Here is a 27,961-nt window from a genome sequence, read left to right on the forward strand (position 1 = left end):
TAGTTGCAATCTAAGTTGTGAATGTTATTACAATTCTTTTAACAGGAACTAGAGGCAGAAAGATTGAAGCTAATTGAGGATGTAACTTTCAATAAGAGAAAGATGCAGGAGTTGGAAGACAACTTGCTGTACAAACTCAGCAGCACAAAAGGTACAACAGTTGCTGGTGAAGGTCAACACCAATTTCTTTGAAAACATACCGGTAATGTATTTGTATATTTCTAAAAATAAAAGTGTTTCTGTTTCTGTTATTAAAGGTTCCTTAGTTGATGATGACTCCATGATCGTCATTCTGAGTACAACTAAGCAAACGGCCGCTGAAGTTAGTGAAAAGCTCAGTGTTGCAGCCGACGCGGAGTGTAGGATCAATATAGCTCAAGCAGAATATCGTCCTGTTGCCTCCCGAGGCAGCACTCTCTACTTCCTCATCACAGAGATGAGCATGGTCAATGTCATGTACCAGACCTCCCTGGATCAGTTCCTAAAAATCTTTGACCTGTCACTGGAAAGGTAGGGTTTCACCAAAACCGGTTTAAGAAGTATGTCTGAACCATCTTGGCACTTGTTTTGAGTATGAAGCATGGGGCTGTGTACTAGGGACCTTTTATTTCACACTATGTTCAAAATTAACTCAGCGTTAAACTAACCCAGCTATGTCTTAGTCTATCAACCAACAAATTTGTCTAAAATGAAACAAATAAAGATTGCAATTCTAAAAAAGAGGTAAGTGGCCAGGCTATAGGTGCTGTAATGAGCCTCAAGGTGTACTGATGTAGAAAATAATTGCCACTTTGTGTTGTAGCATTCTTCACCTTTGTCATTTTATCATATCGAGACACAGTGTTGCACACTCTGTCTCTCCTGTTTAGTATTGTTACTATCATGAGTATGCTTTTGCAGGTCTGAGAAATCCCCCAAAACTAAGAAGCGAATTGCAAACATCATGGACTGCCTGACCTATGAGGTGTTCAAATACACAGTGAGAGGCCTATATGAAGAACACAAGTTCATCTTCACACTCCTGCTGGCTCTCAAGATTGACTTACAGAATAACAAAATAGAGCACAACAAATTTCAGATACTTATTAAAGGTGAGATAATCATCACTGCCGGGAAAATGTAATGCACCTTTTTGTTATGGCATCGTTTAACATGATTACTCCTTTAAATATACAAATAGGTGGCGCCGCTCTTGACCTGAAGACCTGCCCCACAAAGCCATTCAGCTGGATCCTGGATATGGTATGGCTAAATTTAGTGGAACTCAGCAAATTCCGACCGTTCACTGACATCATTAAACAGGTGAGCTTAAGAACGTAAGTAACATCGTACATCTGAATCCTCCATGAAAGTGTCCTCACAAGTTGCTACTAACATATTTTGTAGGTGTCTCAAAATGGGAAAGCCTGGAAAGCATGGCTCAAACTTGATGCCCCAGAGGAAGGTGTCATCCCAGATGGATACAACTCCCTCGATGTCTTCCTTAAACTTTTGCTAATAAGGTCTGATCCTGCTGATCCTCATGTTGCTTATGTGTTCAAATACACAATATCATGTTTAACACAATATTCTTACACGCTATTTCGTATTTTCGTACAGGTCGGTGTGTCCTGACCGTACCTTGTCTGAGGCCAAAAAGTATATCGGAGAATCCTTGGGCACGAGATTTGCTGAGCCGGTCATCTTGAACCTTCACAGCACATGGGAGGAGAGCGACCCTCGCACCCCTCTTATATGCTTCCTCTCTATGGGCTCAGATCCCACTGGTGAAATTGAAGCACTTGCTAAGAGACTTGAACTTGGTGAGCTTTACTGCCCTATTAAACGTACAACTGTTATAAGCTTCTCATCTTAACCCTGAAGAATTGTACATGTGCTACATGTCATCATCTCACTACGTTGTGTGTTGTGTCTTATAGAAAGCAGAGCTATATCCATGGGGCAAGGGCAGGAGGTGCATGCAAGGAAGCTTCTTCAGGCATCAATGACGCAGGTATGTATGTATGTATGTATGTAATGAAGTAGTACGTTGTATGAATGAGTACTTCTAAAGTGATGGCTGACCTTTTCACCTGATCTGTGGCCTCTATATCTGGATATGTATAGGGAGGCTGGGTCCTTCTGCAAAATTGCCACCTGGGCCTGGAGTTTATGGATGAGTTGCTAGAAACTATCACAACTGCAGAGAACATGCATGGTACTTTCAGGGTGTGGCTCACGACAGAGCCACACGATCAATTCTCCATCACACTCCTACAGGTGACACTTTATAAAGCTATTATGTAAGGTGTTATGAAATTATGACTTTATTTCCTTACCTAACCTCTACAAATACTGTGTTGCACTTACTGTATCAACTGTACATGTACAAGCTTAGAGCTATTGTTTCTCACCTCTTTACCTCTAGTCCTCTATCAAGTTTACCAACGATCCACCCCAGGGAGTGCGTGCTGGCTTGAAACGCACATTTGCAGGAATTTCACAGAACCAGTTGGAAGTCATCAACCTGCCCATGTGGAAGCCCATGCTGTATAGTGTGGCCTTTCTCCACTCTGCTGTGCAGGTACGGTCCATTCCAAGGTCAGGGAGCAAATAAAGAAAGATGTAGCTCTTGGCACAGTTCAGACTGGGAACAAAGCAAAATTTAAAGGGAATCCCGACATAGTCCTACTTCTACTTCTTCTTACTCCTTCCTTTTTCATGTTGTTATTTGGAAAGAGAAATTAATCTGATAGCCTACTATAATTAAGTCATTAATGTTTTTAAATGTCAAAGTGTGCTTAACTATTCACAACAGTAAATCCTTGATCGAACAATGTGTTGAGTTTTTTCTAGGGATGCACAGATACCGATACTGGATCGGATATCGGGCCGATACTGACTCAAATAGCTGGATCGAATATCGGTGACAATGGGGCCGATCTATTAAATTCAGTGCTATGTTTATATACTATATACATTATATACATGAATTTGAATTCCTGTTTAAGTTTTGACCAATTTGTTGCTTCATTAAAAAGGTTTACACCTGAGTTGTGATTCCTGTTAGCTTTGAAAAAATTTTTGCCAAGTTGTTGGTGTACGATTAATTAATTTAATAATAATTAACAATTCAATCATTCACTTTGTATCTATGTATTTATTTGTTAGGAAATAATGTTTAAGTCAAGCCTGGTGTTGCCTTACACATAACAGAATGATCCCAGTCACTTCCACACATTGAGGCATACAGCTTATTAATTAAACACTGGTATTGGAACGGTACTCGGTATCGGCCGATACCCCAAGTGCATCCCTAGTATTTTCTTTCCTAGGGAAGTATGGTCTTCATAATCACACAGTGTTTCTCTTTAGTAATGATTGATGCTCATTCACTTGATTTTACACATAATCATGTGTTTTATTGCTTTCTCTCTGAGGAACGACGCAAATTTGGACCATTGGGTTGGAACATACCGTATGAGTTCAACTCTGCTGACTTCACTGCGAGTGTTGAATTTGTTGAGAGACACTTGGATGATTGTGGCCCCAGGAAGGTGAGGATTTAACAACAGTGTTCTAACTTCAAAGATTTTTTTATCATCTTCCCTCACTTGTCATTTTTTGCTTTCCGACAGGATGTGTCCTGGGTAACTGTGCAATACATGCTAGCTGAGGTCCAATACGGAGGAAGGGTTACAGATGACTATGACAAACGCCTACTCAAGTGTTTTTCTCGTGTAATAATCCCATTTTTGTGTTTATTCATGTGTTACATCTCCTTGATTAATACGTTTGTTTATTTGATTTGTTACAATACATGAGAATGAGTGTTTTTCATTGCAGGTGTGGTTCAGTAAAAAGATGTTTGACCCATCATTTTCCTTCTACACGGGCTACACAATTCCTGTGTGCAAGACAGTAGAAGAGTACATGGAATGTATTGAGAGCTTACCCACTGTGGATTCACCCCTGGTGCTGGGGCTGCATCCTAATGCTGATATCACGTAAGGAAACATTACCCTAAAAATATTAATGACAAAGATACTGTGCTTATAATGTGTAATGTTATAGCTTTTATGCTTTTTGTTCAATGTTGACCAGCTATCAGACAAACACATCTGCTGAATTGTTGGACACAATCATAAATATCCAGCCCAAGGAAAGTGGAGGGGATTCAGGAGTGACTCGGGAGTCCATTGTCTACAGCATGGCAGAGGACATGCTGGAGAAACTGCCCCCTAATTATGTGCCACATGAGGTGAGTTTGTTTGATCATTATGGTATTAGTCACCACTTACACCAACTAAAATCTAAATTCTGCATTTTTTATGGGTTAAGGTCAAAGCCAGGCTTTTGAAGATGGGAGCTCTGACCTCAATGAACGTCTTCCTACGTCAGGAGGTGGATCGAATGCAAAGGATCTTCAGTGTGGTGCGCACGAGTCTGACTGAGCTGAAGCTGGCCATCGATGGTACTATCATAATGAGCGAGGTCAGATCACTAATTCATCTCTTTGCTCACTCTAAAACATCAACGCTTTACTGTTTGTTTCTTAAAATACTAACATGTTTGAAATTCGATTCTAACATTTTTTCTCCACAATTAATATTCACTGAATATTTGCATATTGCAATACTGAAACATGTAATTTTGAAAAATAATTTTATTCATAACTAGAATGGCATTCGGAGAGCGCAGACCTCCGCCAAGGTGCCTGACTTTAAAAACAGATCACAGCTCACAGTTGGCGGTACCGTGAGGTGGTCGGCTAATTATTTACACTGTGTGTTTCCGTGTAACATATCAGTGGATGCCTCTCTCATTCAGCCGCCTTGTTATGTCTTTATAATGTTACACTACGTTGTCTCTCATTCATCATCTACCGCTTTTTTCTTTCTCACCGTGGACGGCCAGCAGCTCCCACACCTCAATGCCTCGCCACACATCCACACACATATCTCTCTGCTCAAAGAAGGAAGGACACGGGGTCACGCGTCATCAACGTGTCATCAATGCGTCGTCAACGCGACGTCAACGCATCGTCACTAACACTGCGCATGTGTTATACCCAGTGGTCATAATGTTGTGGCTGATCGTAATCCGTAAAAAAATTCCTGGATCTGAATCATGATCCGGATTGCCACCAAAATCGAATGGATTTCATTCAAATCCATCTCGAACTTTTGGAGTAATCCTGCTAACAGACAGACCAACAAACAAACAAACAAACAAACCAACGCCTTCAAGGCCTTTGGCCTTGCCGGAGGTAATAATAAAAATATCTTTAATTTTCATGAAGGTTTTAAGTGCAGTGAAATCACTGATCTGTTCTTGACTCCTAGAACCTCCGTGATGCCCTGGACAATATTTTTGATGCCCGTGTTCCAAACCAGTGGAGGAAAGTCTCCTGGGAGTCCTCCACACTGGGCTTTTGGTTCACAGAGCTTCTGGAGAGAAATGAGCAGTTCCACAGCTGGGTGTTTGAAAGAAGACCCAGAACCTTTTGGATGACTGGCTTCTTCAACCCACAGGGTGAGTAACGTTTTTTTTAAAGTAAGGCATTATTAGAGTTCTCTCACACTAATACATATAATGAACACTAGACGTGTTGTATTAATGTTTAAATCGCTGTAGTTTTGAGGATAAAGGAAAATAAATTAATCCCAACAGGTTAAATCTGGTTGATTGGTGCTACGTTCACGCTACGAGCAACAAAATCAACAAAACGGCCAGCATGGCCAGCTACATTGTCGGCTAGTCGTCGCTGAAGTGTTGCTCAAGCGCTCGTTGGCGTAGTTATGTCGTTAAATAGCACTGGGGACTGGCTAACAGCAATTTTTTTTAGATAGAACAGAACAGAGTGAAACAAAAACATATGATTCGTTGACGCTTCACCACTTCATTGGAGCACTACAAAAAAGTTGAGACCAGCTCAACTTTGATTTGTAGCGTATCACGCCCGTCACACAGCGACAAATGTTCGGCGTCAGTTTGAAGCTTCATGTCACCGGCTTCCATTGAAAATGACTCGTAGGCTGTTGCTGTGTCACTCGTAGTGTGAACAAAGCATGAGACACGCTGAGTTTGATGGTGGTAAGATGTGCTATTTGAAGACCTCAAGTAAATGATGCCATCAGCCGGGGCTGAATTGATATCAGACTTATGCTAATAATGTCTTTAATGGGGGATGTTTGCAGGGTTCCTAACAGCTATGAGACAAGAAGTAACAAGGGCAAACAAAGGCTGGGCTCTGGACACTGTCACCCTGCACAACAAAGTACTGAAGCAGGCAATGGAGGAGATCACAGCCTCACCTACAGTGAGTCAAAAAGCATGGAGATACTAGCAATACACCAAATAATAAAATTACATAGATCTCAAATTCAGCTTACGCCTACATTCATGATAATCTTGTAAGGACATTACAATGAATAAGTAAGTTGATCGTGAGACAAGAGAACAATTGATGTTTATTCTTTTAGGAAACATGCATTAATATGTCACTGACTGCCTCACCTCAACAGGAGGGAGTTTATGTCTACGGTCTGTACCTGGAGGGCGCCGGCTGGGACAGGAAGAACACCTATCTCATCGAGTCCACACCCAAAGTGCTGTTCACACCCTTGCCTGTCATCCACATGTATGCCATCAACTCCATTGCCCCCATGGATCCTAAGCTATATGTCTGCCCTATCTACAAGAAACCAAGGCGCACAGACCTGAATTACATCACAGCAGTGGTGTTGCCTACCATCCAGTCACCAGAACAATGGATCTTGCGTGGGGTTGCCCTGCTCTGCGACGTCAAATAAAAGATAGCTGCATGTCTGTGTTAATGTGTAATATTGCTTATAGGCAAAATAAATGTATTTGCAATTGAATGTCAAATGCCTGTTAATTGGTGTACTTAAGAAAGTTACAAGTTATATTGCAGTGTAAAATTAAGTGTTACACAAAAACAAATGCTATACCATTTTAAATGGATGTTCTACTGGTTGACAAATCATTCCAGTGGTATAAAGTAATGAGGTTTTCCTCTTCCCTTTTATGCATTTATGTCAGGTGTCATCAGTATATTGGCCAGGTAGCACAAGTGACCTCTCAAATGTTGCAGTTAAATTACACATTTATTGAATAACTGATCACAATCGCACTGCTGAAATGCTTCACTCAGAAAATCTAAATACTGTTGGTAAATCTAGTTGTCCCGATAATATCAAAACCTGATACATTTTCTCTTGAGTTGTTTTCCATCCGTCAATCATCTTCTGGAGGAAGTTGAGTTGTATTGGAAATCCAAATCTTCATAGCGTTCCATAAACAATGAAAAGTCTTTACACCTACTCACCATTGTGATTAAATAAAGTTGATCCTCGAAAAGCACATCAGAAAAACCTAATGTGTAAAATTCTTAATCAGTCTCAAACTAAGACTGACAAAACAAACAACAAGAATCAAAGAGGGGAATGGACAGATATATTAATGACCACAATCTCAGGAGAGAATGTGTTGGAAGCACCCTGGATCCCTGTACAGGTTAAGATAAACTATCCATACATAAATCACCCCACATCAACAAATTAATATCCAATGCCTGTTCCATATGCACAGGACCTGATGCAGCTGGCTGGCTTCAAATAATATGGATGGATCACATCTACTGATGACTGAGCTGTCAAGTTAACCAACATGTTTCTGTTGCCATCCCATCCTGACACATAGTAAGATTCTCCTCTTTTATCTTGCTGCTTTTATGAAATGAATGAGATATTGATGCTGACACTTATTTTGTGTACAGGAAGAGAGTAGAGATAAAGCCTGGAAGTCCCAACACCTCAGAAGACGAAGCCAACCCCCAGACCACTCCGCACTCGCACCAGCACTGGAATTCAGGTAAGAGACTGGTGATCTAATGTGCACAAACCAATACATAGCTTGCTTGTTGTGGCTGAGGATTGAAACAAGCATTGTATTCAGCCTATGTTGGCAACACTGTAGTACAAACATGTTTGGAACATGCTGAACAAACAGATGGTAATTTTGATACTTGTCGCTATTGAAATCCATTGTAATTGACTGAATTTACGCTGATTACAGTTAACATGTAATCAGGAAACTACTTTATTTTCCCAGGGTGTGATAAGGAAAATATTTTTTTAGTATGACCTTAATAAATTATGATCAAGAGGAGAAAACAAAAACAATGCCCTATAAATGTATAAACGGATCATTACAAAAGACGTTAAAACTGCTCACAATCTCAATTTTTGTAAAGTTCTGAAAAACAATAACATGCAACAGCAACGGGAGGTCTTCACTACAGTCTGTAATTTATGAAAACCCCTTTCTGCAAATATAAGATGGCAAAGAAGACGACACTTAAGCCAGTTGATTGTCTACATTGAAAACAAACCTTGTGTTGGCAGTCTGGTTTCCCTTTTGTTACATCCGGCACTCACTAATATGATTTATAAAAGGTCAGTTTTAAGGATAGTTAGGCATTTACTAGTCAGTTAAGGTTAAGATGAGTAACAGAGAGTGAATGTTAGTCAATGCAATGAATGCAAAACTAAACCATTAACATGTGTGCCGGTGCATGCTCTGCACATGTGTGTAAGGCGAAGGAGGGAGTGCTTTTTGAGTGACATGTCCGTTTTCCCAAAGTGAACACTGGGGCGAAGACGAGCAACTGGCGCCAGCCATCAAAATCCCCCCACCCTCTAAGTGATCCCCAATTATGTCAACGGGGGAAAATGGTGTCCCTTTGAAAAGTGTTCTTAATCAAACCCAATTAATTCCGCTCCTTTCCCTTATTATTTCCACCGTGGACCACGTCCCGCTAGTCAGCCTGTTAACTAGAGCCTGGGCCCCAGCGCAGGTCACGCTTGGCCAAGCAAAATAACATAATAATGTGTGTAATTAATTACTAGTTCTGAGTGTGGCTCTTGCATAGTTTGGGTGTTGCTACATTAAGTCTTTCTGACAAAGGTGTGGTGAGAATCATTAAATATAAGTCATTAAAAATAGCATAGTCTAACACTTTTTATCTACAACCTTTCCACTGATTTATTACATCAAACTGCTGAGCATATAAATGGTATGAATATTTTGCAATTGCTCAACCTGGGAAACTAAAGGGTAATAATTAAGAGGAGGGCAGTGAGAGAACTCACTTTGTTAGGTGCATTATCTCCTATCCTTGGCAATTAATTTCAGCGTGCAGCGGTGCTAAGAGGCCTACATATTATTTGGTAAACCTTGGAATGATTTCCTTTTATGAATCCTATAATCCTATTTTAAAATGTGTATTCTAAAAAGGTCACAGGTCCAGATCTACCTCACTAAGACTCAATTACAGTACACACAAAAATATTTACTCTTAATGTCCCACCTGCCCTATGGTAGCTCAGGTGGTGCTCTGGTGCAATGTTATCAAATCTAAATCAAATAAACGTAACCCTGCACACAAGAGTTTTTCATTTTCACCTCTTTCCCTTAGAGAATCTTTGCAAATCATTGTTACTTTGTAATATACTGAACCTCAAACACTTCTCATAAAGCCACTGCTTTAGTATCTAATAATTTCCTACACCAACCTCCAAATCTGTTTGACTATAGATAAACGCTGTGAAAGATCTGACAGAAAGATCTTATTGATGTCAACTTAAAAAACTGTTCCGTCACAAAAAATGTTGGGTATTTTGTTTAGGTTGTCTGCCTACTAATACATTATTGCCAAGTACTCAAATGCAAAATAGACCTCTATAGGAACTACCATCCAAAAATAAACTGGAGCAGCTAAACCACACAGGCTACTGGAGGGCAATTAGAACTTGAGCCCTTGTGGCCTCTGCAGCCTAGCAGGCGGGGCCTCCTGACACCCCCGGTTGGGCCTGATGGAGTGGAGCTTCATCTGCCTAACGGCCTGGCAAAGCTCCACAGGCCTGGACGAACACAACAGGCCTCCATCAGGCCAGCTCGCTCTGTCACAGCTTACATGGCCTATTGTACACCAGCGCTCATTAACGGCACTAAGTCATGTTGGTGGCTCACTAATGCATGTGTAGAAAGAAAAACAAGATCCACAATCAAAGTGCTTCTACAGTGGTGCTACTGTAACTTTATTCTGTGTTTTGCACATGGAAAGTCACATTCTAAAAACTTGAAAGGACTAGAAATTAGTTATAATGATATTGGAAACTGATGAAAAAAAAATATTTAAAAATAATAAACATCCTCACACATTTATAAATGTGTCTTTTCTTTTTTTATTTCTTTGGCTTTTTAGTCCACTGTTATCAACAGGGATTATAACAATATAAACAACAAAACCTATAAAACTGACAGTGTGGATGCTGTCATTTCTAAAGGCCATGATATAGACAAAGTTTGGAAGTGATGTAAATGATAACTCTTCCTTACACTTCATTATGCTGTCCACATGGGACTTCTATTGCCTGATAAATTTCCCTCAAAGCATTGCCACAGTACTCAGTATCGCATTTAAGTAGGAAATGATAACACTAACTTAATGACATGTTATTTTTGCCAGATAGTGGAAAGCCCAGGTAAAATTAATGGCAAGTTCTTCCTCCCTTGATTCCATTAAATTAAATGTTTTTGTTGTCTTTCAAGAGCCAGAGAGAAAATGATTATAGGAAAATGTACTTTGCCAGCCCAGCACCCTTCTGCATCCTTTTAATGGCCACACACCAAATATACACATTCAGTATAAAACACACAGGCAATATTATAATGACCTTATGTCTCCGACAAACGTCAGTGTAACGTCATTTCCTTCTAGTTGTGGTCCAACAGTTACATCAAACTGTGCTACTTCCAAGGGTTAGAGAGGCTGCCAGCACCCATTAACTTTCTCACTCTTAATCCACCTGTCTTTAGTGAATATTTTGTCAACAACGCAATGAGGAGCATCCTTTACCAATAAGATTAAGGTTAAGACAGGGCATAATAAAAAAGCAACATTGAGATGTTGGGCCGTATCTGTAAATTAGAAATAATATAAATGTTCAAGTTTGATGGGAGGGGCGAGGTTAATCAGGTCTTGAAAAGGATTTTTAAGGGGCATCTGAGGGCATTCTGTCTATGGCTGAGAATCCGGGGTTAATCGCTTTAAAAGCAGTAATTAGGTGTTAAGAGGTATGCTTGTCTGCTTAAATTAGCCTCCGAGCCAGATTACGCTCTGTGACTTCCGATAACCTCCCCCATCAGGGCTCAATGCTCTCCAGAAGGCCAGTTTTAATGATTTAAATAAAACACACACATATCGATTTTAAACCTAATCAAACTTAAATTTAAGTGGGAGAAGGATTTGTGCACACTTATAAAGGTCCTGAAAATATACTAGAAATAGCTCGACAGTATCTGCACTGTTCAGAAAAAATAAAAGATAGCAAATACAAAGAGAAAACCCAACCAAACAGACATACTGGGAGAAAAACTTCTTTGAACAAATTTATACTAACATTGTCTAGTTCTGAGGATGTAGATACCAGCAAATGCTCAAACACAGTGTTCATTAAACCTCATAAAGATATTATCACTCCAGGGGAGCAGGAAAATTGTACACCCAGGTACATATAGACAGAGTTAGTGTCAATATTACATTTTTTATAAAATATCTTATTTCCACAAAAAAGGACACCCCTCAATTAAGACCACAAACGTTGCTACTGCTGACCACATGGCTCTACTTAGCCTCTCATATACTATATTTCAGTCTGAAGTTTATCAGAAAATTAATGTTGACATAAAAGTGTTAAAACATTCATGTTGAGGATTTTCTCTAAACAAGAGTCTATTCCCAAACCTTTTGAGCTAAACCAAAATAAGTGCCCCTCAGAGATTTGATCATTTTCCCTTAGGGCTAAAAACATTTTAAAGTGATTTTTTTTTTTTTTTAATCACAAGAAGTTTATCTTCACAGATGCTTATTCGCGTCAGTGAAAAAAATGTCTGACTCCTTTGGTGTCATGCGTCCTCGTCGCGAGTACATGAAACAAACGGTGGAAAAGCAGTTTGTAAACATTCACGGGAGCAGCTCAAAAATCCTTCCACAGTAGCACATCAGTTCACATGTGCTGCCAGGTTTTATCCATTGACTGAATGTGCTCTTTGGCCTTCATCCTGAGTGCTGCGATGCTGGAACTCCTGTCGTCCTCCATCGGGTATTTATCGTTGAAGCTGGGTGGGCACTGGTAGGGAGGAGGGCCCATCGGCTGCATACCTTGGACCATGCCAGGTGGGGTGTTTAGGAAGCTGTGGCTCGGATAGGCGGGCTGCAGGCCCTGCGATGAACCCATGAACCCTGGGATGGAATGCATGGGCGTGGCACTGGAGATGGGCGAGGTCAGCCAGGGATCGAGGGGCATCTGGTTGGCCATTGGCCCCACACTAGGAGGCATCGGAGGACGATTGAAAGATAGCATGGGGGAATCATGGAGCTTCATGGTGCTAGTGTCCATCTTTTCTTGTCGTCTCCACTTAGCCCTTCGGTTCTGGAACCACACCTGGACAAAGAGAAATGAAATAAGATGAGATGGTGCACTGAGACAATAGCAAAACTCATTCACCAGAAAAATACAAAATCTTGCACAGATTATGCTGTGTACCTTCTAATACTACCATTAGGTGGTGCTAAAGTCTGAGACTTTCAAATTAATGTGGCATCCACATTAACATTTACATAAACTTAGTTAAAATAGATTTGTAGGTTCTAAAAGTGGTTTTATGAGAAGTGTTCAGGGTTAAACTTTTTGTCCCAAAAGTGTACTAACTATTCTTGCTGCTGGATGCACCATGAAGTATGGGGGGGAAATGTATGATAAACGATGAATACATTGTGACATATTGAATTATAAATAGCATTTTTGGCCCAATTTGCCATAAATTGAAGCTGCAGTTCTCTGCTCAGCACAGCACGGGTCGTGTAACCAATACCATTACCATGGCCATGTAAATAATACCATAGTATACCATTAGGATTTCACTTAGTCCTTACCTGAACTCGAACCTCGGGCAAGTTAACCTTCATTGCCAACTCCTCACGGCTATAGACATCTGGGTAGTGGGACTTCTCGAAGGCTCGCTCCAGCTCATGGAGCTGATAAGTGGTGAAGGTGGTACGGTTTCTCCTGTGTTTCTTTTTAGTGTACTCTTCCTCTATAGCGGCCTCTGGAGACCCCTCAGCAATGTCCACTTCCTTCTGCAAGTTGCTCATTTCTTCATCACACTTATCACCAGAGAAAAGGTCCGATTCTAAAATGAAGGACAGGATGAATATGGCAAGAATGTAAGATGCAAGAAAATTTATATCCATTAACACCTGTTAGAATTAATGTAAAAAAAAATTTTTTTCACTTAAGTTTTTAGTGATATTATCACCATTTACAAACATAAAATCCCACAGATGAAAGTCTAAATAAACAAACATAAAATCAAGTTAATACAGAAAATAAAAAGGGAAAGGGTTTATGTTTGGGAGGTACATTTTGAGTAGTTTATCCATTCTCTCAGTTAGATCCACTAGATCAGCTGTCCTTTCTGTGTCTTCGTCGCTGTTTTGGCTCCTGGACAATGTCCATTTCTCCCACTTTTCTTCCACCTGTGCTTCTTGCAATCTCAAACCACGCATCAGTTTTTCCATTATGTAGAGTTCCTCTACTATTTCTATCCATTGTTCCTTGGAAGGGGATCCACTCTACCCCATTTACTTGTGATAGCTTTTTTTACTAGCTACCAGCAATATTTTGACCAGATACCTATCCCTTTTTCATAAATTTTCTTCTGTAAAAATGTAAAATTATACAAATAGATTACCATGTAGCTCGTAGGGATATCATATCCTAGCATATTTTGCAGAATTTTGTGCACCATTTTCCAGAACATTAATATTTTGTGTCATTTCCCAAATGCCAGTGATTTGCAACTAGTGGCCCACACTCTCTCCTTATGTCTTATGTTTAAACATTTACTCTCGACCTTGGGTGTGATTAAAAAAAAAACGCATCAAATTTTTCAGAGAATTCCCTCCGTATACGCAAATTGGTGGATGTTTGATGTATTTTCGTTTATATATTTACAGAATTAATGTAACATTTGAAACAACCAACTGGTGTGCCACTGGTATCAAGCCAGTAAGCAGTCCTTAAAGGACCATTATGACAAATCTTATTTGGCCGAGTAAAGCCAAGGCCGTCAGAACAGAGCAAGGTGGACATAAAAGAGCAATGAAGGATCTTGGAGAGGTAGGACTATACTGTACGTTTAAAACCACAAAAGCAAACCTCTCTGCCAAGGAGTCCATCATTTTAGGGACAATCAGTTTTGTGCACTACCCTGCCTTCAAGAGTAATAACATGTCATATCAGTGAATCTTCGCTAGTTTACACCTCAAAGCTTCTTTTGGTTTTCCAAAAAAAAAATTCATCTCAGATATATTTGATATCAAATAAATAAAGAATGCATTATTCTTGATCTACTATATGTTGTCTTTTATCTATTGTTAAGAAAGAAAGATATCACCAGTAAAGAAAACACCTCTACTTATTGTGATGTGGATCATTTCAAAATAAATGTAACATTTTTACATACAGCCTGATCAAAAAGTGAAATCTTATCTCTTCTCCTGATGATAAAACAGCTTAATGACTGATGAACCCTTTATACAGTTGAGGGCTTGCAAACACCAGGGGTTTGGCAAGTCCAAATGACATCACGTCTTTCACTGAATTCTTCCCTTGCAGTAATCCCATAGTAACAGATGCTACCAGTTAAACCTGCGAGTCCCCGCCTCCTCTAATCTAACAAGGGACTTTAGTTGGCTTCTGTACAAGCCGAGTAAACAGTCATAGTCCAGATTGTGTCTTCCAAGATGTGGATGTACACGTAGAGCAAATGAGCCATGTGTTTGATGTACCAAAGCTCGTTAATCATACCAAATCGTTTAAGGCAAGATGGTCGACAGATCTTTACTTTAAAATAATGATGTCAGGCAGCAAAAGCTTAAGGCCTTATTGTTTTAAAGGGTACACCATGAATAGAGAATGAGTGGATGATGACTTTTAATACGCATCAAAATTGAATGCCAATATGTTTTTCTGTTGAATGGAAGAAAAAAAGTTTTTCCACATCAACATCATCCCATTTAAATTGTGTTATTGTTGACCGTAATATGTGGAACTCTAGATTAAACATGTAACTCTTTAGGCAAAGGAGTCGCACTCTGGCTTTGGTATATTATATAATTATATCTGTACAAGAGTCAGGCATTAAGCACCTTCATAGAGGTGTGTAGTCTGCCTTATCAGTCATGTCTACGGAGCAAATTATTATTTTAATCACCACAAGCCTGGTGAAAAAAAAGTTAGCTAATTATCTAAATTGAAGTTAAAACACCGCAGGTAGATCTGAAGTTCAAATTTCCCCCCAAGGCTCATATAAAAGTCTTGCAAATTCTTGTTTTGTTGTATGAAGCACTTAAATAGTGGCAGTAAGTTTTCACATAGCTTGTAGCTATGTCAATATATTATTCATATTTTCAGCTATTAAGCATATACAGATAATTATTGTGTATCTTGGTTATTAAAAATCTGCAGTTTTCATGTATACACAGGACACATATGAAATCTTTAAAGTTGACTGAGTAACAGCAGGTCATATTCAAGCATGGCCATAGAGAGACAATATGAGTTGCAATTGCACATGTCCATAATTCTACAGCACCCTAACTGTTCCGTTTGTTATCTTTTTGCAATGTTTGTTAAGTGGTATTTTTGTTGATTTTTTGAAAATACTACAACAGCTTCATCATGTCCATAGATTATTTCAAAGAGTATAGCAATATTGCATTAAATAACTTAAGCATACAGCAGGTGAATATACTCAGAACATTTGAACAGTCTTGTTTATCACAAGCTTTAATAGGATTTTTAGCATACAAGTAGTCGTCAAAAACAAAAGTGAATGAAAACTGAAGTATGTACCAAACAACACCCCTTATTACATGCAAGTTTAGCTGATTTACAGTAGGTAGTAACCTCGTATTTCTAAACAGACCCCCCAGTATGTCCATACTTACAAAAACCGGCTGTGTGGACAAGCAATGCTCTAATAATCCATAGAACATTATTTTAAATGTGCACATCATCCCAAAGCTACCAAAGGTAACAAATATCCGAGGTTGAATGGACTTGTCTCACGATGGACATGAGAAGTCGAGAAGAAGAAGAGCACAGGTGTAACTAATTATATTCTTGGCTCTCCTCCATTTAGATGTGCCATTAATCTAGCATTCACAATAACAGGGCCCTGGAACTAAAACCTGAATGGAATGTTACCGTTATTCACATCAGTAGCTACGTGTGTCAAGTAAAAAAAAAAAGACTTATTACAGGAAACATTATTTAATATATTTATATTTGATATACAGTAGAGGTGCAGCCATAATAAAAACTGAATCCTAGTTTTAATTATTTTACTTCATATCGATTAAATACAATTTTAGAACAGGCCGACACAGAGTGATGTCGTCAAAGTAGGTTTTCTCTAACTTTAAAGCAATGTAACGGTACATTTAAGTGAAAAATCAGGATTCAGCAGCATAGCTGGACACTCATGAGGTAACATTATCTAGGGCAATAAGAGACATTTGCTATTATTTCATCTTTCTTTGGCTGGCCTTTGTATTTCTGTTGTTGTACTGCAAATGTCAGAGTCCGATTGGCATAAAATGACATTTCTGAGAAATTACTGGTTTTGTCCTCATAGATGAAGCAAACCAATATAAATGCACTTAAATGTAGTACTATGCTCCCCCTTTTCTACTCCCGAAAACTTCTGCTGTTATTACTCATTTTGCCAATTAGTAGCTTAAGTACAAGTTATAACTTGAACCATCAAATAACTCATCATCATGAGAGTGGTTGCTAAAAGGTGACATTGAACTCTTTTTTTATAGAAGGGCACTGGTGCAATACATGGGGAAAACTGTGTGGGAGCACTGCGTTTAAAACCGGACATACGTGAGTCTGACAAACTTAGTGCAGCTCTACTTCCGCTTATTGTACAGCTGAAGACAAAATCCCCTGAAAATCCACATTAAGTTTTCGTGCCTAATAATTTTTTTTCTGAAAAGACTCACCATGGTAGGAAGAATGTTGGGAGCTGTCACCCAATTCTGGAAGGTGCCCATAGGGGTCCGACGGGACCTGCTTCTCAGGGTGCTGTGGGTTTTCTCCGTTGGCTTTTTGGCTGTCATCATCGCCTACCGATTCGAGTAAAGGGTCCTGGTCTTTAGTGAATCCCAGTATGACATCAATACTGTGGACCCGGCCTCCAGCGCTTGACCCAGCACCTTTTGCCATGTCATAGTTGTCCAGGCAACTATCGTCCACTATTCCCAGGGTATCCATTGACAAATGCATCCGAGCCTTTTGAGACACTTTCTCTCTTCTTCGTCAGGAAAAAAAGCAAAATGCTACCAAGTGAGACAAAGCAGAGCAGTTGTTGTACGGAGCTGCTTCACGTGCAATGGAGCAGATTTATGTGCGGCGTGAGGGCTGTATCCTTCAAGAATCACTTCAGTGAGGCTGAAGATATTGTTTACACAAAAGCCGAACAAACTCACATCTTTGTCTGCAAGGGAATGAGAGAAAAGAAACAAGATGTAACATTAGACATTAGTCAAGCAGGTTCCCTTGTTTTGAATATTAAGATAAATGACTTTAAATAGCGAGTGTGAATATCTAACCACAATAAACTTCCCCAAGTTATGCTACGTTAGTATAATTTCCATTACAACGAATAATCACGACACGTGTTGTGGACTACACGCAAAAAAACTAAGATATAGAAAGAAAAAACAAACAAAAGTAGGAAGAATTCCAAAGTGAATCGGTGAAGAATGTTTAGTTTAGTTTCTAGAAAGAGTAATCAAATTTTCTCTTGCGTTTGATTCCCATCAGTTTTTACTTGTATATTTTAAACCTCAGCATTTTAAACGTTTTTACAAAGGTATGCAGTTAATTTTGTTTAAAATCTACTTAACGACATTTGAGAACGTCTTGAGAGGCACCAAAAAGCAAGCTGCCCTTGGACAATATTCTCTTGAATACAAATGAGCAGTATGGAAACCCATGTATCAATTGACAGAATGCACAGTAAGGAAAGTGCATAAAGTAATCTTACCTTCTTTCAGATTCCTACCAAAGGCTAGGCTACATACATGGTGTCTCTGTAGTCCATAAGTAGACGAATGACACTAACAATATCTACTGGAGGCACTTGTTACTCCCAGTTAAGTCCTTGAAATCCCCTGCACACAAGTGAGCAAAGGACCTACCGTTGGAGTCCTGTGCAACAAGCACATGTAATGTCTTTCTCTCCTGACAAAACTCTCCTTAACCACACAAGACACCGATGCTCACAGGGGAATGGTAGTAAAACCAAAGGGTTTAAGAGGTTTATTAATTGGAATCCTTCCCCTTTAAGAATGACTGACAGTTGTTTTCTGGTCAAGTAATTGCTCCAAATGTGTCCTGCATTCAGACCACAGAGGGAGGCCATTGCTAATGAAGCCTCGACAAAACTTTCTTTCAAAAAATCTATTGTCTGAAAGATAATGGCTCGTACTGAGAGTTTTCGCTAATCCCTTCATTATAGACAATGTAAGGGAGAAAAGACACAGAGATGGACTTTTAACTTGAATGGCTACACACTGTAAAGACTTGTATTCAAAAAATAGTTTCATTCAAGTAGGCACTTAACTCTTTATGAGCGGCATTGCTTAGGACATACTGTGGCTGGCTTTATTAATGAAATAAAAATCAAACGAAAAAAGTGAATCGTGTTGTTCAAAGCAAATTTGATTACGTTATATTATTTTGTTAAAGAAAAAGAATAAACAAAGTTAGAATGGTTTCCTATTTTGTCTAGTTAGAAAGAGTTACTATAAATAGAACACAACTAATAAGTTGCACTGTTTATTAATAATAATAATAATAATTATCGTCTGATGCTACATTCTTCAGGTCTATACCAGGGGACCTATCAGAAACAAAAACATAGTCAGAGCAGGCTCAGGTCCAGGGAATGGCTCGTGTGCCACAGGCCCGTCCACACCTGGTTCTTGGCTTCATTATTTTTTTAATTACTGTATTTAGTAGGCAAAGTAATAAGGTACAATCCTCTAAAACACAAGCAATTAGCAGACAACACTAATGTCGAACCCAGTCCTTATCACCCCTTTAACATTTTTCTGTTGAGTGTGTGACATTTAACCATGTTGTTGACATGTGTCAAATGAATACATAACAAATAATATGGCCTGTTTGCCGAATAATCTTGTTGCTCAGCCTCTGATCGTTCACAGTAGAATTGGGTTAGGGGCATCGGGGGTGTTTTATCCTGCAGCCTGCAAATTTCTCCTCTGCCAGCTGGCACAACCAAAGCTGTGGCAGCTACAGTAGGTGTTGCAGAGATCAATCCTATCCTTAATGAGCCTAAAGACTTCACTAGAGATTTCCTCTGACCTCACTCTTCCTATCTGAAGATATATTTAGGAGTTCTTTGCACACTAGACAAAAAAATCCAACATGGAAATTTTTTTTTTTTTTTTTGTCCAACAGTATTTTGTGTTTATTTAATATGAGAAAACAAATGTTTCAGGAATACAAATTTCAAAATATACAAAAATCAACCACACTAAGAACATATTGACTTTTTTTTTGTTATGTTATTATTATTTTATTATCTTTAACACCCCCCAAATTGTATTTTAGTGTTTTCCCTTGTATACTCTGCAGCACATTGCACTTGGATTATTTAACAGGGCATTGTATTCGTAAATGACCATATTGACAGAAAACACAGAAGTCGAATCTACCAATACCTACATATTTTGCATGTTCATATTCACATCGCTTTTTATGGTACTATAGTAGCAGTCAGTGAAAGTTCTGCATGTGGTAAAAGATTAATAAGAGCGTCTGCAACACCTTTTGACATGTATTAAAGACCCTAACGAAGGTCTTCCATCTATGAATACACCATCTTCTCAGAATCAGGGAGATGCACAGAAACTTAGCACTTGCCTGCACGATTGGCACATGCCTAAGTAGCTGAGGAATTTTAAATGCCAACAAGTTTAAAGCCATCTGGCAACATTGGGCTCCATTGCCAATGCTGTCTATTGAACAGAATGGCTGTAGGTTAAGTGGCTTTGGCTGAACACCTTTTCTTTGTTGTCAAGGTTGTTTTGCAAGAAAGCAGAGACTGCAAAGTTCATTATTTTCGCCTGTGAACGTCAAGCTTTGCCACTAGATGAATGAAATAAAGAACGTAAAGATATCCCTGTGGCAGGGATTCGCTATGAAGTAGGTTGTTGTCATATAGTGACAAAAAAGAAAGTCAGGCCTGTGGGATGTTTTGCTGAGCCATCTTTTTCCAATGTTTAATACATTCACAAAAACAAAAGAGCATGCAAAAAATGAATTGATTAATAAGGCACTATCATATTTATGCAGTTTTTTGTTTTTGTTTTTCTGTTGTGTTCTATCCTGTCAAATAGTTTGTACTAGGATATCAAAATATTCTTATAGCAAGGCAAAACATTGAAAGGAGCGTTAATTGCCTTAGTAAGCTGATACCATAAGACAGTCAATGGACTTAGAGAATGATAATTAGTCCCATTACTAAATGATGCAAGTGAGAAGGTTCATTGTTTGTGATTCAATATATTCAGAAATTTAGTATGCACTCAATACATGTTGTTCCCTGTCAGAAAAGTTTGAGGTATTACATTAATTTGAATCTTAACAGTGTTATCAGTAGGTAATAATTTGTATAAAAAGATCAGCTGGTATTTCTCAAGTTGATTGCCAAGTACACCTGCTACAATCCCTCTTAATACACAGTTAGTATACTCTCAATTTTCAGTGTTAGGTTTCTCTTTAGTCAGTGAAAATCAAAAGACCATTGAACTATCCAAAGAAAGAGTTTGCAGGCCTCATAAGCAGAATCATGCATCAATTTGAACAGAAACCCTGCGTTACAAACTAGACATGGTCAGTTTGAAAGATGTAGCAGTTTAGATGTGTGCAGGAGGGCCTGATAAAAGATGCTGTCAAGTTGCATTGTGGGAGATGTAGGCTACAGGGTTTTTTAAGCTTAACCAAGACCAGGGACTAAAAAGGAATCTCACCTGCTTCCTTTTTAAATCTGTCTATTGTGAGTCCCTCAACTTTATGGAACTACAATACTAAAACTGGAGTACCTCTTTAAATTGCAGGAAACATATCTGGTAAACATTTGACATGTCATAGCACGAAAGAACAGCTGTAATTAATAATATTAATGATGCCTCAGTTCCATTTTTTGCCATGCCACTCCAGAGAGATGATGTTTCACACATCCTTGAATCTAATTCAAATAGTTCTGATGTCCTTTAATGTTAAGCCCACTTCACTAATGGTTAATATTTATATGAGACTTGCAAGATGCTCCTAATACCACCCAAGTCGTAGGCAAGGGAAATTGATAATCATTTTATCACATTAATATATTAAAGCTGTCCCTCTTTGCTTGTTTCCCCATTATCCTAATTGAGTACAAATTGGTTAAGAGGGTGCAGCATAGCTATCAAGCTCCTTAGTTTTATCAGATGACAATTTAAGCCCATGAGATCCTATTAGGAAGAAAGCGGCTAATGTTTCAAGGCGCTGTGTCAGCTTACAGGGGGAAAGGGGGATGGTGAGCAGCAGGGGGATGACAGGAAGATGATGGAAAGGGAGGGTAAAAAGCTGAGAGACTGGTCATGTGACCAGCTTGAGCGGAAATGTGGAGGAAAAGCTGACACTGTCACATCTTGGAACAGTCGTAGACGTGCTGGTTCATGATCATTTTGTGTGAGCCAGTTAGTAAAAGGATCTTTTTTTACTTTTAACTGCCAGAATTAAATGGTTTAAAGTTAGTTTTGTTTTGAATTCTAATATGTCAATTCAGGATATCTCACATGGCTATACCAGTGGGCAACCTCTGGGTCTGGGAAGTGAAGCAAAAGTGCCTTAGACTTGCATTCCTTCTAACAGCCAGCAGGGGGCGACTCCTCTGGTTGCCAGAAGAAGTCTGATTGTATAGAAGTCTATGAGAAAATGAGCCTACTTCTCACTTGATTTATTCCCTCAGTAAACATTGTAAACATGAGTTTATGGTCTCAATCACTAGTTTCAAGTTTTCTTCAATACAGCATGATGTTCATTTAGTTAATTATGGTCCCATTTAGAGTCAGATAGACCATAAAGCAGGGTATGCTTTAGGGCGTGGCTACCTTGTGATTGACAGGTCGCTACCACGGCGTTGTCCGGTCTGGGAGTTGTCTGTGTTTTTGTCTTAGAATTTTAACCCTTTCACAAACTTTTTTTTATATTCAGCATTCTGGTTGCAAAAAAAACAAGATGGCGACGGCCAAAACCAAGATGGCAATGACCAAAATGCCAAAGTCGAGGCTTCAAAACTGCAGTCCACAAACCAATGGGTAAAGTCACGGTGACTACGTCCACTTTTTCTATACAGTCTATAAAAAAAATAGGTACTTTTATTTTTATCAACCAGAACAAGTAATCTAATATGACTGTTGAGCAACAGAGTGGACAAGCAGGTGTCAGGGCAAAAGGTTTAATACTAAATTAAGCAGTCATATACTAAACAATAAACCCTGTAACATGTTCTGTAGGTACAAGCAACACAAAATTCAGGGAGATCAGGCTGAGTTGTAGTTGGGAGTGCATCCTTGATGGAGGAACAGTACGTTCCTGGATTTGCTTATTTTGAATCCAATGCTTTTGTTCTATTAGTGTGCTCCTTTAAAGCCTGCTTATTTACTATTTTAACTGATACAAAGTTGTCAGGTGAGGGAAAAATAAATATTTGGAACAACAGGTTCTTTATCTTTTAATCTTTTGGTCATAACAGTCAAAGGAGTTAACCCTTCATCCACTCATCCAGATTAGGACCTTCCTTGACCTGGTTAATGTTTCCCTCACTTAAAGTCTCCTCCTCTTCCTCATCATTCTTCCGTCATTTGTGCGCGGTAGCGAACTTTGTCACACTAAATCCTGCAGTGCACACACACTACAGCATACATGTACTATATATAAGACAGTCAATAGCACAAACTATAAAGCCAACTGTGCAGTGTAGTCACACACAAAATATTTGAATAAGAAATGAGGAATAAAAACGTAAACTGCAAAATACCATTGATTAGTAAACTGATATTTTAAAATATCTTTCAATTAATACAAGATAAATTTAAATGTGATATTATTCTTCAGCTAAATAGTTTATCTTCAGCAAATAGTTTTCATCTTTACAATCCCTTTATCGTACATTTGAATGCGTACCATACATTATCTCTGTGTTCCCTACATTATCTCTATGTCCCGTGTGTCCTGTGTTCAGTACGTCTAAGCCCAAACAATGTGTCCTAGCATAAGGACAATGTATTAAAAGGTTAAAGGGTAGACAAAGAAGCAGGTGGCTTTGAGTAAAGCTTTCCTTAACGATTGGCGTCTTATGATCAGCAGCATTACCACATTACAGTAATGTTGTTAGCAGGGGAAAACAATTCACATCGGGAATGCATTCTATGAAACATGAATTTATTAACCTAATCAACTCCTCACATTGCACTGATTTGATTTGGTTAAGAAAGCTTTATACTGTACATGTCCTCATCTACTGTACCATGAACTCGTGTGGATCTGTGAGAATGTAGTCTCCCGTTTTATGATCCTGGTGCTATTATAAACTTTTTTTCTTCATGCTTGTACGTCATTCTAATTTTTATTCATAAAGATATGAGGGATCAAACAATTTGGCATTGTGTTTAGTCATTTTACAACAAAGTGCAGCCATTTAGCCAACTACTTGGCTCAATGGAGGTTATTCAATTGATTAGTGTAACCTTTTTAATGCAGCAACAAATTGGTCAAAATTTAAACAGGAATTAAAATTCCAGTATTAAAATGTATATAGTATATAAACATAGAATTGAATTGAATAGATTGGCCTCATTGTCACCGATACCGATATTGGCCCAGTGGAAGTGCTACATTTTAAGATCAAAATGTAAAACTTTGAATGGTCGTAAAATAAGGCAAATTGTCTTATTTGTGAGGAGAATCGGAAAAAAAATGGAAATCCTTATTTGCTATAAAAAGACTTACTTATACCCCACACAAACAGCATTGCTGCAAAGGCGACTTTGCCTCGGCACCACTCTTTGGTTCCATTTTAGGTCAGTGTTTCATATGTAAAGGTTGCATTAAATTACTTTGGTTGAGGTTATGTTAGTCTGGTTTTGGTTTGGGTAAAGTTTTGTCCTCTTTTGGCTTTGTTTATCTTAATAAAAGACAAATACAATTCACATTTGTGTCACACTTTTTGAACTAAGCCAGGCAGAATACCAGTCATTTGTTTTCATAAAAAATATGGTAAAAAAAAAATAGGGTTTAGCTAACTAAAGCATAGAATAAGCTGTTACTTATTCTAAGCCCACTTCTGTAAGTGTACATGCAGTAGTGTCATCATCAGTAATAGGGGACCATAGGGCAGTCTCCATATTGATACTAGGTTTGAACCGTGTCTATTTGAGGGTGGTCTGCTCAGGCCCTGACCCTCCTTTAATAAGATTAGCTTCACCAAGAGCTGCAGCTTGGCACAGACCCACGGTTACTTGATGTCTTGGCCCGGGCTGCACTCCTTCACCTCATTGTGTCATCTATACACGAAGATGATCTTCAGATTTACTGAAACTGTGACTCAGCCACAGACCTAGATACTGTCTCTTACGTAGACAAACAAAATGAGGATTTGAAGCTCATCCTTAATAGCTTAATCAAGTAATCTGTTGTTTTAACAGCCAGCCCCTAGTTCTGACATGTTTATATAATTTAGTTCAAGAAAACATGAAAAAAGGGGCTGTGAAACTTTTTTTTTTTTAATTACACTCTAACTAGATGTAGACTATAGCTTGAATAATCTTCAAATAACATTTTAAAATGAATTACTGAACGCCTCATATCACTTGAATGTTAACACCACTTATCAGGCTGCCACTCTTTCAATTAGACCTTAACGTCATTACAATTGCCCTTTTTATTTAATTGGCGATAACTAACACATCAGCATTACTTGAGATTGTAAGGTGATTAAATAATTATTGTTTTAAAGCACACTGGCTGAGAGACGTGTTTAATGGTGGCTTCTTGAAACCGAGCCCTGACGAGTTATTACACACAAGCCTAATCTGCTTCTCTGGCTAATTTGAGCCCAGAGGAAATAAACTCCTACCTAAAGCTACCTTGTAAGCCTTTCTCACATCCGTTGATGTCACACATAGCCACACAGGTAAGGTAAGTTCAAACTGCCTAAGTCACACCCACACACACATTATAATAAACTGAAATCAACATCATCTATTGTGTTAGTTACAAATGGCACTGGTAACTGATCAGCTATTACATCAATAACTCGCAACGTATTGTAATAGATTGTATAAGACTTAGGTTTAATACAATTCACAAGTATTTGTGTATAAGGAAAATTCATATAATGTTATTTCATCAATTACAGAGTTGTACTGTTCACTAAATTGACAATTAAACACTGAAGAAACTTGATTTATGGTAATTTGTGGCAAACATATCCCATCAGGGAGTGTTTGTAATATCTAAGGCCCTGTTCAGACCTGGCATTTACATGCGTCCTGAGTGATCGGATCACAAGTGGACAGCTTTAAGTACGTCTGTTCACATCTGGCATCAGAATGAGTCTCCACATGCGCCTTGAGTGACCACTTGTGATCTGATCTCACTTCCCCGCTCCATATTCAAATAAACGCGTAGTAAACACATGGCTAATACAGCCAACGTTGTGACGTAATATTACAGGAATGTTAGAAGTCATATCCTACATATTCGTGAATTCGGGTACATTTCATCAACATCAAAATACAAGGTTATTGTACCGGGCGAGCGAGTAGGCCACCTCTGAATGTGGTCTGAGTGATCGGAACTCAATGCGTCTTGAGTGCGTTCACACCTGTACTTTGAGCTGTTCACTCAGGGCGCACGTTAATACCAGGTCTGAACAGGGCCTAAGATTGCAAAACACATGACTGGATGGAAATCATACTCATATCTAAACCTCCATCCACTGTAACAAATGAATTGGGAAACACACTTTAGTCATAATGGCCTAAGCTGAGTCCAAAACAAGTCAAAGACAGCGCACAGTCAAGTCCAACTCAAGACCGAGTTCAAATCAGCTGGAGACTGATTGAAGACCAAACCAAATCTTTGTATGAATGTTTGTCATTTGAGAGTTAACTATACCGTTGGGTATCACTCAGGACAGTTCATTGGATTTGAATATGCAGAGTCAGGAAACCACCAGTCATGTTGTTTACTATTAGGTTCACCTTACAATACAATACATTCCAATACACCGCCCCTATAATCTAACCTACCTCTGTGAGACACTATGTTCAGTTGTGTTGCCAGAGCTGTGTCAACTCTGTGGGCTTTTTAAGGCTGCAGTTAGCTGTGACAGCATTTTATCGAAAGGTGCGTCTAATCTAACCTGTCTAAACCAGTCCTTCATCCATTTCAAGAAGCTACACCTCTTAGCTGTTTGCAGATGGAAATTTACAAAGACCAATCTTTGCTCCTCTTATTTGGTTCTTATATCATATTGGTAATTTTGGCTCCATGCTGAAAGCAGTATGATACTGTCCAGATATCAAATGTGATGAGATATTGGTGGTGATGTAATTGGATATGAATAGTTTTCTCTAAATTTTCAGGTTATATGACTGTAAACTCATCAATGGTCAATGTCATCACTTATAGACACAGATGGCAACTTCTATCTAATAACTATTAATCACAGTTGGAAAATACAAACCTGTTTCTGTTTCTTTATAAGATCACACAATGACACTCTGTGTACTTGATCCACATTCAAAAGTGGACATTTAGATTAAAAACGCTGAATACCAATACTGTATCATTCTGTCACTGTCATGTGAAGGTGTGAGGCGTTTTGTTTGTTTATATCTGTGTCTCTGAGATAAACATGAAGTGGCAGCCTACTTTAAGTAGTACTAATCACACCTGCTAATCCCTGCTTAATGGATATGTAGGTCATATTTTCTCTTTACTTTTTCCATTCTATTCAACAATTCAGTATAAAATAATCTTACATTAATTATGCTCACTTTTCTCCATAGAATTGTACAGCTCGGTGTTATCCGTTGTGCAAAGTGCTTCCTGCGACACACTGTAAAACATTGTAACACATGTAATTTAAGAGCCTTGGTATGTGTGCATACTCCACACAAAGCCCATTAACCATTTTTAAGCAGTATATCCTGTTCAGTGTACCTGTTGTGCTACACCAGTCAGAAATATTTTAAGCACTGTAGTCAGTGTTGCTATGAAGGAATGATACAAGCATCTCTGCTCACTCACTTTTCTTCCACCAGCTGCTTCTGGTACTCCACAAACTCCTCCCTGGACATTCCTTTGGACTCTGGCGTTTCCTTTTCTTCTGCTCCTGCTTCACTGTCCTCTTCATCACCTCCTCCGGTGAAACATTTGATTCACGATTAACACCATAGCTCAATTTAAATAGATGTTATTCAGTCCTGCATGGAAAGGGAAGCTGAGGGCTAGTGGAGGTGAGAAGGCTAAAATCACTAAAATCCAATCTTTTTAACAACGAAAAATTATCAACAAAAGCTGCTTGCTGTTCAAACTTTCCAAAATGAAACCTTGGCTATTGTGTGTCAGGATGATTAGACTGTATCAATAACTTGTGGCTGGAGTAAAACCGCTAAAGAGCTTAGCTCATAATTGGAAGCCTACAGACAATGGAAAGTCTTTACCTTGTCAACAAG

The 27,961-nt window shown here is 38.8% G+C and overlaps 3 protein-coding genes across 9 annotated transcripts in view; 2 read left to right on the plus strand and 1 right to left on the minus strand.

Annotated features, from left to right (window-relative positions):
* The window catches only part of LOC119499159 (dynein heavy chain 8, axonemal-like), a 40,321-nt gene extending 33,458 nt beyond the window's left edge, over positions 1–6,863 (plus strand). Inside the window, exons 77-93 of one of the 2 annotated variants that reach the window (XM_037788405.1) lie at positions 46–151; positions 258–510; positions 901–1,091; positions 1,181–1,302; positions 1,387–1,502; positions 1,600–1,802; positions 1,920–1,993; positions 2,107–2,259; positions 2,408–2,563; positions 3,420–3,536; positions 3,618–3,719; positions 3,826–3,986; positions 4,084–4,240; positions 4,321–4,473; positions 5,325–5,514; positions 6,180–6,301; positions 6,507–6,794. In XM_037788405.1, coding sequence (XP_037644333.1) covers positions 46–151; positions 258–510; positions 901–1,091; positions 1,181–1,302; positions 1,387–1,502; positions 1,600–1,802; positions 1,920–1,993; positions 2,107–2,259; positions 2,408–2,563; positions 3,420–3,536; positions 3,618–3,719; positions 3,826–3,986; positions 4,084–4,240; positions 4,321–4,473; positions 5,325–5,514; positions 6,180–6,301; positions 6,507–6,794 — 2,664 coding nt within the window. Of the gene's footprint in view, positions 1–45; positions 152–257; positions 511–900; positions 1,092–1,180; positions 1,303–1,386; positions 1,503–1,599; positions 1,803–1,919; positions 1,994–2,106; positions 2,260–2,407; positions 2,564–3,419; positions 3,537–3,617; positions 3,720–3,825; positions 3,987–4,083; positions 4,241–4,320; positions 4,474–5,324; positions 5,515–6,179; positions 6,302–6,506 lie in introns of both variants that reach the window. The other variant, XM_037788404.1, reaches the window with a different exon arrangement.
* A 623-nt stretch (positions 6,864–7,486) lies between these two features.
* LOC119498118 (excitatory amino acid transporter 1-like) overlaps positions 7,487–27,961 on the plus strand; it is a 33,480-nt gene continuing 13,005 nt past the window's right edge. The window contains exons 1-2 of the mRNA XM_037786638.1: positions 7,487–7,703; positions 7,781–7,875. The gene's annotated coding sequence lies outside the window, so the exon portion shown is untranslated. The remainder of the gene's footprint in view (positions 7,704–7,780; positions 7,876–27,961) is intronic.
* LOC119498122 (retinal homeobox protein Rx2-like) lies at positions 10,071–27,864 on the minus strand. 6 transcript variants are annotated; one of them, XM_037786647.1, is made up of 6 exons: positions 27,534–27,864; positions 27,281–27,342; positions 17,630–17,637; positions 17,144–17,479; positions 13,004–13,260; positions 10,071–12,512 (listed from the first exon to the last, which is right to left on the minus strand). In XM_037786647.1, exons 4-6 carry the CDS (start codon positions 17,424–17,426, stop codon positions 12,075–12,077), a joined length of 978 nt encoding a protein of 325 aa, XP_037642575.1. In that variant the 5' UTR covers positions 17,427–17,479; positions 17,630–17,637; positions 27,281–27,342; positions 27,534–27,864; the 3' UTR covers positions 10,071–12,074. The 6 variants fall into 6 exon arrangements, with proteins under 6 accessions (XP_037642575.1, XP_037642574.1, XP_037642573.1 ...); XM_037786646.1 differs by lacking the exon at positions 27,281–27,342; XM_037786645.1 differs by having other exon boundaries at positions 17,144–17,637; positions 27,534–27,863.

The sequence above is a fragment of the Sebastes umbrosus genome, chromosome 12 (assembly GCF_015220745.1).
Source record: "Sebastes umbrosus isolate fSebUmb1 chromosome 12, fSebUmb1.pri, whole genome shotgun sequence".
NCBI classification, from domain to species: Eukaryota; Metazoa; Chordata; class Actinopteri; order Perciformes; family Sebastidae; genus Sebastes; species Sebastes umbrosus.

What these genes read in the sequence shown, in the direction of transcription:
- LOC119498122 (XM_037786648.1), bottom strand. Translation starts at nt 17,426, where the DNA reads ATGCATTTGTCAATGGATACCCTGGGAATAGTGGACGATAGTTGCCTG. An exon ending in CCAACATTCTTCCTACCATG is followed by an intron (nt 13,261 to 17,143) that starts GTGAGTCTTTTC and finishes CCTTCATTTTAG; the next exon opens with AATCGGACCTTTTCTCTGGT. An exon ending in TGCCCGAGGTTCGAGTTCAG is followed by an intron (nt 12,513 to 13,003) that starts GTAAGGACTAAG and finishes CTCTTTGTCCAG; the next exon opens with GTGTGGTTCCAGAACCGAAG.